General features: G+C 33.4%; 1 protein-coding gene across 1 annotated transcript; it reads right to left on the bottom strand.

Annotated features, from left to right (window-relative positions):
* Positions 1 to 5,990: 5,990 nt before the first annotated feature.
* LOC122602895 lies at positions 5,991 to 10,708 on the bottom strand. The gene is made up of 4 exons (XM_043775506.1): positions 10,173 to 10,708; positions 9,754 to 9,869; positions 7,591 to 7,834; positions 5,991 to 7,489 (listed from the first exon to the last, which is right to left on the bottom strand). The coding sequence occupies exons 1-4, from the start codon at positions 10,530 to 10,532 to the stop codon at positions 6,179 to 6,181; spliced, it is 2,031 nt and encodes a 676-aa protein (XP_043631441.1). The 5' UTR covers positions 10,533 to 10,708; the 3' UTR covers positions 5,991 to 6,178.
* Between the last annotated feature and the right edge of the window lie 605 nt (positions 10,709 to 11,313).

Raw genomic sequence — 11,313 nt, 5'->3', positions numbered from 1 at the left:
ACTTCAATTGAAAATAATAGTACAACTAGATTTTAGACCCATGTCAGATACACGAGTTTTACAATATCATTAATATACGAATTAGTATAAATAATTAGTAGAAAAATAATACAGTTAAAATGACTAACCAAAACATGTATTCTTATCAACTATTGAGTTATAATCGGTTTAAAATAACAAATTTTAAAATGCTCACCAATGTTTTGAAATGCGGTTGAAAAACATATATCTCTTCTATAAAGTTGAGCTTACATGGGTGTTTAACTATAGAAAACATTGACTCAATGGATTTTTTTGTAAATTTGAGATGAATTGAAACCCTTCTTCTTCGAATAGATGTGCAAAACATGGAATACTTCAATAGAAAATAATAGTACAATTACTCTTAAAATTTTAATATATTTACATTAATTTTTATTTATCTTTAACTAATTAATTTTATATTTATATGATTGAACATATTATTGGATATATATCAGTTATTATTCCATTGCATATATATCAGTCATTATTGAAAGGACCAGACTCAATAAACCGAGAACATAATTTTTTTTTTATACCCCACTGCGCCGCAGTGGGAAGAACCAAAATTGTTTCCGTGGGATTCCACTGCGCCGCAGTGGGCAAAGTCACCCCCACTGCGCTGCAGTGGACCACCTGACAACAACCCTAAAACTCATTTCAACCAAGAACAACTCGTAACCATCAAATTTTGAACCAACAGCTGAAAGACACTTTCTAGAGATTTATAACGACTTCATAAACACATTTTAAACACAATTACAACATAGTTTGTTTCATAAATCCAAGATCAACCCTAACGGGTCATTTACCCGTTTTGGCAACAATATCGCCCAAATGCGACAATACCAACTTCCAAAAACTTTACAACTTGAGTATTTACAGAAATGTTACCGAAACATGACTCCAAAACAAAATGTACCATGAGCCAAAGGAGAGGGACAAGTAGGTATCTACACCAAAAGATTGTCATCCATCTAAGGATGACCTAAATACCTTCAAGAACTTCCAAAGGTTACTTCAAGCTCTAATTCAATTTTCTTCAAATCAACAACACTAGTTCCTTCTTCCGGAACTACCTATAAGAGTGTAAACAACTAAAATATAAGCAAAGGCTTAGTGAATATACTTGCATACATTTACGAATACGAAGGAGGGCATAGTACAAGGACTTTCACATGTAACCTATGGCATCGTCATGTCACATTTACATATTCACCTTGCACACAAACAATACATATATGGATCCATATAAGCTAAACAATCATATCTATCGGGATTCTTAGGCCCCGGGAGGTTCTTAGGCCTCATATCACATCAACTATCGGGATTCTTAGGCCCCGGAGGTTCTTAGGCCTCATAAACAATGCCCCACATGGGCTTCATGCCAAATCAATTACCATGCTTGGAACATTCACATATCATGGTAATTGACCCAACGTAAACATAAAGGTATGCAAATATACTCACCTCCTCCGCAACAAAGACAACAAATCTAAACAATAATGCTCAACAAGCTCAACCTATGATCATATCATAAAATGCATAAGCTTTTATTCACAATTTGACTAGCTTAACCTAGTCATACACACTTACTATCCTTTTCTAAACTCAAAACCCAACCCATTTGTCATTGAGTTACTTTCATTCTTATAATAACACTAGATAGTTCATTCTACCATTTTCATCATCTTTTCAATAACTAGCAAAAAGATTCATCTTTTCTCATAACCTCAATTTATCACAAGAGCTTATCAATTTCATAATCAAACACATTATATAACTCAATGACAACTAGGTTAACTAAGGAATTGGGAAAAATTAACCATAATTCAATTTCTAGCAAAACCCCCAATTTGGTTCATCCATGAACCCTAATTTCAAAAGAAAGATAAAAAGTAAATTAAGGGAATTCAATACCTCAAGATTAAGTGAGCTAATTCAAGACTTAAATTGAAAATCCTCCTTTCCCCCTCTTCTTTGAAATTTTCGGCCACCACCACTCAAAACCCACAACCCTAGTTTTTCAATTTCTTGAATGAAGATTATATGATGGTGATGTTTAGTATTATGATTTCCCTTTTTGAATTAGAGAGAATTAAGCTTTTGATTTTGAGAGAAAGGGATGGAATTGCATGAAGATGTAGAGATGAAGAGAAGTGGAATATGACTCATAAGTCATATGGATGGCTGGCACTTTCAAGGGATGCCACGACCCATCCCACCTTTTTGTGGGTATTTTACCCGCTATCCGCTAAAGTTTCAACTAAATTAACCCCATAACTAAAAACAAAATACTAGGAAATTAATTTAATGTCAAAACTATAAAAAGGGGTTAATTTCTTTTACCTTAAAATAATTGGGGTGTTACAATTATTCTTTTAGATAAATATTAGCTTTTAATTTATCAAATATATATTAGTTATTAAAATTTATCTATCATATTATAGTTATTGGGGAAAAAGTGTAAATTTGTGATTAAAAAGAAAAAAAGTGTAAATTAAAGTCAAAATTAAAAATAAAAGTAAACTTTGAAAAATTGAGAGTTGTAATTAGTCGATAAGTTATTAAAGCAACTATGTTTTAGTATAATTAAAATGGTTAAATCCATAAAAAGGTAACTTATTACACGAACTTCCTATTAAAGGTAACCTATTTTGTTTTCATCTATTTAAAGGATCCTATTTTCAAAAAATTCCTAATAAAAGGTATCTCGTTAGTTTTTGACAGACGGAACTCATTAAGTGCCACATCATCGATGCCATGTCATCAGTTTTGCTGACGTGACACTTGACTTTGACCGGTCAAAGTCAAGTCAAGTCAAGTGCCATGTCAGCAAAAATGATGACGTGACATCGATGACATGGCATTTAACGAGCTCCATTTGTCAAAACTAACGAGGTACCCTTTATTATGAATTTTTTGATAATAGGATCCTTTAAATAGACAAAAACAAAATAGGTTACCTTTAATAGGAAATTCATGTAAATAGGTTACCTTTTTATGTATTTTTCCCTAATAGATACATTAGATAAGAAAGAAATTCTTTTCAAATCGAACTAATATGTAGGTATGACTAATAGAACTTATCAAGAAGAAGAATATGAGTTTCTTTTAAGAAGAGAAAGGGATACATCATGTTAGAGTAGATAAATAAAGACATATGGAATGAAAGTTGTTTTGATGTGTTGTTAAAAAAGTGAAGATAAATGAGGACATCTGGCAATACAAATAAAAAAAACTAAAATACCACTAAAAAACGGTGGGTGAGTATATGGATTTGTTTATGGTTTTTTTTTAGCTATATAAATTTTGTTTTTCAAAAAAGATGGAGTAATACTCTATTAGTTAAATCATATATATTGTCAAATCTTGATGAAAATAGTTGGCAAAAAAGTGTTGTAATTTGAGTCAATCGGTTATTCAAAGACATAACTATTGTGTCATAGTGTATGAGTGTTTTAGTTTGAGCTATTATTTTTTTCTTTAGCTCTATAAATTTTGTTTATAAAAAAAGATAGAGTAATACTCTATTTGTTAAATAATATATATTGTCTATGAAAAAGTGTTGTAAATTGGGTCATTCTGTTAGTCAAAGATATAACTATTGTGTCAAAGGGTATGAGTGTTTTAGTTTTACCTATTATGTTAGTTAAACATAACTAATTAATATGTAACCTGTATGGACCAAAGCTTAATGTTTCTTTAACCATTACATTTTTTTTGTTGTTTCCATTTTATGTTTCGCATCACAATGTACGTATTGCATATTAATAAAATAAAACAAGATGAAAATATTTGATAATGTGAAAATCTTAATGTTAATATAAAATAAATAACGCATGAAATTATGATATACATGTAAAGACTTTAACCCATGCAACACTGGGGGTATTTAACTGGTTTATATATAAATATACAGGGAAAAGAAAAACAAACAAAATTCCCAGTAAACTCTATCTTGATGTCCTCAAGTGGATTTAACGATATACTCTATAAAGTTTTATATGACCCGACAACTGACGTCGGTAATACAAATATGAGTTTTGGACCACAATCCCTCACTCACTCTCAATCTTACTCATCAAATTCATTTGTTTTTATATGTGTTTTATGTACTTTTAATTATACATCTCTAGTAATTTACATTACATATATATGGTCAGTGCTCACTATCCAATATCCATCGTCCTCTAGGGATAAAGGTGATTGGTTACTTTTTGGCTCAAGATTATGTTCATCCAAATGAGGTATATCATACCATGCTTACACATTTACATATCGGTTTCCTAGCATAATTATTATTATTTTGTAATCTATTTCCAGACAAAGGATTTTTTTTCATCACCATAAATATATAGATCACGTACGTAGATTTGCATCGGGTTTTATAACATGAACAAAAGATATCCTGATTATATAACTTAAAAGAAATTGGCCGGTCCAATAAATTTCGAATTAGCTTTAAGAATCAACCTCAGTAAATAAAGTAACCAAATGCTTAGAAAGAACTATCAATTATTATATATAATCCATATTCGATCTGTATCGATCTACTACTACATATATTATATAAATCATCAACCTTAGATAACATCTAAAAGTTTTGAAGTAACTGGTCTTAATTTGAAGAAGATGATCATTATCTCATCCCTTAATTAGTTAGCCCCAGCCTTCTATGTTTATACATGAAAACAAATGCCTTTTTCATTGCATTTGTAAGGATGCAATGCAATTTGGTTGGCATTAATTAACAACCTGTGATTCATAGTGCTCAGTCGGGTATTAATAGGTGAACTATATGGTTATCTTGCTTAAAACATATAGTTTACCTATTAATACACAATACTATATTGTCTAAAAAAACAAAACTATATGGTTATCTTGCTTGCACGTTGCACCTGACGCTGAGTAACATGATCGTTCTAAAGACAACGTTAAACTTTATATGAATATAAAGTAATAATTATATCTGTACCGTGAATATTCAAATTCACTTTTGTGTAAAAAACAAGTCATTGTCATCGATTTATAAAAAAAATAACTACTTCAAAGACCTTAATGGTAATAAGACCCCAATGGTAATAATATGATTGTTACTCCATAAACTTCAAAATTGTGTACTCAAATACAATTTAGAGGATGTTGCCCCATAATCATGCTGCAAGCCTCCCTAAATTGTAAATTCAAGTGAATTAAGGTTAACAACTAAAAGCAAAGGCTTGATTTCATTAACAGTATTGATTGAACAGTCATATACACAACACAGTTTATTGTGCATTTGTCTAATGATGTACGAGATAATTTGTGTAGGAAAGTTTGCTTAAACCGAAGGAAAATAGAAGTCATTACTAATTCGTTTTTCATTTTGTGTTTCATTTACCCACGTGACAAAGTTCTACACGTCTTCATCTTATCTGGTGTATCGTCTTCCAATCTTCACTTAACACAAGCTCTAAATGTATTGTACACTTTTTGTATGATAAACTTGAGATTGTTAACTAGAAACCGATATAATAACGCCGCATAAGCATGAAGCTTAACTTTGCCGTCAGGTTTGCACAAAAGAACGAGAATTATAGAACCAAACTTGTTGTAAACTGCAGTAGAAGCTTTTTTTTTTTTTTTTTTTCTAACATTTGCAGTAGAAGCTTCTACAAGCGCCTGTAGTTCATGATCATCAATGATGACATTACTTAGGGAATCACCAAAGCAAATTTACTCCACCAATTACTCAAGTCTATGGCTGCCAATTCTGAGTTGTCCTATACATATTGTTCTATGTCAATTCATATGTGAATCGAATGGATAACATTCATTTACTTTTTCTCTCTGTTGCTGAATCCGTCATTTTAAATTTTAATTGTAAGATGGTTTTTGGCCCTTTTTATTTTATCACAGCGACTAGCAGTGGAATATACTCATTGTAAAGAATGTTAATAGAGCACACTACTGTATCCAAGCTAGAATGACCAACCAACTTACTTAAAATTATGAACAGCAGCCGAGGAGGTAAAGAGCTGGTATTATGCTTTCCAGTCCAGTTACATATAATGAGCCCCAAAAGACATTACAAAAAGATATATCTACATTTCTTTTCTTTACCTTGAAACAACAAAAAACAAGGATCTACAACAAACCCATTTTCGAATTCATATTACTGGCTTTTACCAGCCCCTGCATCAGAAAAGCTTGTATCATGATTATTCAAACAAGTTCCACCAGAGTCTACTGTCTCTCCCAGAAGATCAACCAGGTCACCTTGGTCAATGCATCTTCTCATAACACCACCAGACCTCTCAGCCAGTGAAACGAAGCCCATGGCAGCAATGCTGTTTGCAATAGCATGGTTGACGTCCGTCGCTCCCCCATAAAGGCCTCTGCTACCAGCTGCAAGTACGTTTTGGTTTCCATCAACATTGGCTAGAACCGAGGGTAGTTGACTTGATCCGCTGATTAGCAGACGGAGTGTATCCCTTGCACTCTTCTCTGCCATGGAATCTGTTTCTTGGATCAATGGGCTTACAAGTGCCTGGTGAAGCGGCGGAATGGTGACATTTATAGCAGGGCCACCACTCACAAGGTACGCTTGGCCTGAGGAGCAAATATCTATAACAGGGACGTGCACTATAGGATCTGTCATTAAAGGAGTGAAAATCGGGATTTGTTGTGAAGTTGGCATAGATATGGGTAACCGAACCAATGGTTCAGGTAGAAAAGGAGGAATTTCATCCAGATTGAGAGTCGGTAATGGTGTTATAAGGCTAGAAGACGATCTAGGAGCTGAGCTTGCAAGAAGAGAAGAAAGAGGCGGCAAGGTGAATGAATCGGCCATTGACATTGACATAGGCATCATCTGTGAAGATGCCACTGTGTACTGGAGAGTGGACGCAACAGGTGGACACCAGCAATAAAAAGGAGAAAACGGAGGAATAGTGGACGGCATTTCTACTGTTTTCTCTGCTAAACCAACTTCTAACCCAATTACCAATGGGAACATGCAGCTATCAATAGTTGATTCAGGATTCTTGGTTTTACAAGATAGATCTGAAGTAGACGTATTGGTAGAACTTGGAGAAGATATAGAAAGGCTTTCTAGATTTTCAACAAACGAAAGACTGCCCGCCTCTCCCTTACGCTTGAACTTTTCCCTGACAACATTTTTCAAGGAAACCAAGTTTCTGGGTTGGCCTTCTTTAAAAGAACTTGGCCTGGGGCTTAGGCTACCTTGAATGGTACAGCTCCGGCCACGTGAAGACTTTGATGTTAAAGATGCTGATTGTAAACTTTTACCAGATTCAGCAACACCTAAAGATGTTGTCGAAGTGGACACAGGTGCGGTAATATTCACTTGAGTATTTGACCCAACAAGATAAGTTCGAAGACGAGCCACAAAACATTCAAGACGAGAATCACTGATTCCAGTTAAATCAGCAAGGGAAGGCTTCTTCTCAAGTAAATTTTTCATCTAAAAACATAACATACAGCATATCAATATAAGTTTTAATACATCTGTGGTGGGAGCTAAGCTAAGCCATTTGTATTTCATTTACTGAAAAAGACACCTACCTTTTCAAGCAACTCATTACCAAGAAGTCTGGATTTCTCTGAGCACCAAAAATAAAAAGTATCAGCATTAGGAACCCTAATCATAAAAGAACGCCCAGAATTATCTGCAGATATTCCCTCAATCCTGACAGATGAGCAATCAGAGGCATTTCTCAAGGTTGAAAGGCGCTCTATATGACCATCATCTCCACAAAAGGATACACGCAGATCAGATGTTGGCAAAAGTGAGAGGGTTAAGTCCCCCCTGTTACAATTTAACAAGTGATAATATCAATTAAGTATTGAAAGACAAAAATAGGAATCCAAACATACAGCCACAATTCAACAAATAGAAGCAAAACCACTATACATGTGAAGATCATAATAAGAACTAGCTAATGCTTTGCATCTAGAAAGACTATAACCTCGGTATTCTTCTCCTACACATCTTATATCAATTAAACTCGCATATGCCATTTTTTTAATTTGTGTTTGTATTTCATTTTATCGTTCTTAAGCCTAAGACTAAGAAGAGAAAAGAGTTATGGATATAAGATCACTCCCTCAATGCATATATTATATCAACTATTTCTTAAACATTCTAGAGACTGCCTAATTGTGCATGTGAGATTATAACTTCTTTATTGTAATGATCAAAAACTGTATAATACACATTACTATTGCTCAGGCATTTTAGATGGTACAGGAGTAGCTCAGCTAAGAGCCTAAGAATAAAAAAGTGTAATTTTGTAGGAAGTGATTAAATCGAATATATAGGAAGATAGTTTACTTAACAAAAACCACTCAAAATGCTCATCTATGATATCCCAAAAGTATAACATCCTGATGGCCAGACATAATAACAGTATTGAAAACAGGGTATTCAAATCAATACATATTTCATAGAAAACATAAATAATTTGTGAGGGGACCTTTTGTAATTTTAATAAAGCAAGAACCAGATATAGCAAGAAAGCAGACTTGATGGCTTTTTTATGCTTATAAAGCAAGAACCAGATATAGGAAGAAAACAAACTTTCTAACATTGAGCACGTCTTTTGATTTAATAGAAAACCGTGATTTAATGCACAATCAAAAATGCAGTAAGAAGTTACGTGAATTCAAAGAAATAAACAAGGATCCAGAATTATTCTGATGACAAAAAACACATATAACAATATACAGGACACCAGAACACAGCAAACATAGCACAGCATAGCATAAGAATATACAGATATAAAAGCACTCTACCTTTACTTCTTCTTAATTCAGAGATCATAATAGAACACGCCCAGTTACCTACAAGCAAAAGATACATTTATTTGGAAGGATGAACATGTCACTATTAATATGCTGATATGCACAAGCCTGGAGCTTTTACTTCATTGATATACATAAGCCAGCAATTACATGTGAGCAAATGTTCTCAGGGATAATTATCAATCGTTCTAATGAAACTAGATTCACAGAGGACCAAGTGATATCAATTTCTACTCTAATACAATGCATGATCTATATAGTATTCACATACAAACAAAAGGATGCAGGACAGATTAACTATAAGATACTATGTGGATGTGGTACATTAGAGACTAGAATCCTCTACAGTAGAGCTAATGTGACGTGGTATATCCTAGACACCCACAATCAAACTATAGTGGAAAAACTAACCAAAGTACAAGAGAAAATCTGTTGGAACGTCAGTTAAGATAGAGTATCAAAGCATGACACAAACAATCATGTGCAGTTCATTACAAGCAATAAACGATTAAAAGCCATATGAAGAGCAGTACTATGGCGGAATTCCACTAAATTCCTCCTCAACAACACGCACTAAATGGACCAAGAAACAGATAAGCCATCTATATGTACATAAACTCTTTACAAACTCTTCGTTACTAACAAGGACAAAAATACGGAGGCACATTAGAATGCACAGAACATTCTTTCCACTCCTATAAGAATTAAAAAGCTCCCTCACTAGACAACATAGCAACCTGAGATTGGGAACCTGAATCCCTTAATATTACTAAAGGCAATCAACTTCATTAACAAATACTTAATTAATATAAAAGATTAACAAACTGAATAACAGATTGCACTGATTATATGGATTCAGCAAATTTTGGTAACAGAAATAATGCATCTAAATGAAGTTGGAGATTAAAACGCGCATGCAACTACCTTGCAGTGTTTGGAATTAGAAGAGTCCCTTGCTTGTCAATCTTGCCTACACGAACTGACACAAGCGGAACACACAAACACCTTGCAAGCAATCCAACTTCTGACGGCTCAAAGTGCTGAAATCAAAACAAAGTAGATATAAAAATCAACATATCAACATCATCATCATCAATATCATATAAACTAATGATTACACTGACTTCTATCAAGCTCTATCAATTATCATATGCCTACTAATCTCTAACTTCATAGTTACATCCTTAAAATATATTATCACAACATATCAATATTATGTAATATATACATATACATACATATAAATACAGACATATACGCATAGATATATACAAATCGATACACACATATACATATAGATAGATACGTATATAATCATGCAGTTGGTGATTAAATGAGTATACCTGACTCAGATGAGAAAGCAATCGATCCTCAGCAAGGCCAGTAGAGACATTAAGCTTGAGCAAGGGTTTCAACCTCTCATCAGCACGACAAGCGCCCATAACCTGCATATCAAGCGCCTGTAGCCACTGCATAACCGTTCCTTGGGCGCTCCGTTGAATCAACAAATCGTCATCGTTATTTCCATCGCCAACAAACAAATCGGTCAAACGTTCCGCCAGTCCGTTTCCGTTCCGTGATGATTCGCCGGAAACTGCTTCTGACGACGACGACGGCGATGAAGCTTCCGTTGATCTCTGTTGATCATCGATTTCATGATCATCGAGCGATTGTTGTTTCTCATGATGATGATTATTGTTCATATTTTTTGTAATTGATTTAATTAATTTAATGAATTATTATTTTAATCAGAAATTAACGAATTAATGGAATCGGCGGATTTTGGAAACCCTATGCAACAGAGATCTAATTCAAGGATGCGATTCGATTAGATTATATAGATATATTTCTTTTTAATTTTATTTTAGAATAACTAATTTAATTGAATAATAATATAACTGGTAGAGAAGCACAACAAGGGAGATAAGGGAAACATGAAAGATATTTATATAGAGGAGGTGGGCTAATGAAAGGGAAATACGGACTTGAAAGGAAAGTTATAATGTGATTGAATATAAGTTTGTTTGAAGTCCGGGTGGGGCCATGCTGACGGCTTACCTTGTGGGATCCATGTTGCGGTGAAATTGTGGAGGAGATATGTGACATGTCATCGAGGAGCCGACTATTTGGTTTTTATATAAAAAAAAAAAAATTATCTTTTCATATTAAAAATTTATTTTTTAAATTTTATGATAAGTGTACAAATATTTAATGCATTTTTAACTACAGTCCTTAAAGTTACGTTTAACAAAACAATAATTTAAATTATTTCTATTTATAATTTAAAAAATGATAAAAACCTCTCAAAAGTTAACCTAAAAATCTTTTCAAAAGTTAAAAACTATAAAATGGTGGCATACGACATTAAAGAAAACTTACCGTATAATAGTAAAGCCTTAAATATGCCCTAACAACGAGATGTTGATTAGAAGCCTCATACATGTCTTAAAAAACTTATCATTCTTGAGTATTGAACTCGAAAGT

Source organism: Erigeron canadensis, chromosome 6 (genome assembly GCF_010389155.1).
Source record: "Erigeron canadensis isolate Cc75 chromosome 6, C_canadensis_v1, whole genome shotgun sequence".
Taxonomy (NCBI): Eukaryota; Viridiplantae; Streptophyta; class Magnoliopsida; order Asterales; family Asteraceae; genus Erigeron; species Erigeron canadensis.
Note: the sequence above shows the minus strand (reverse complement) of the source record. Positions and strands in the feature narration are given on the sequence as shown.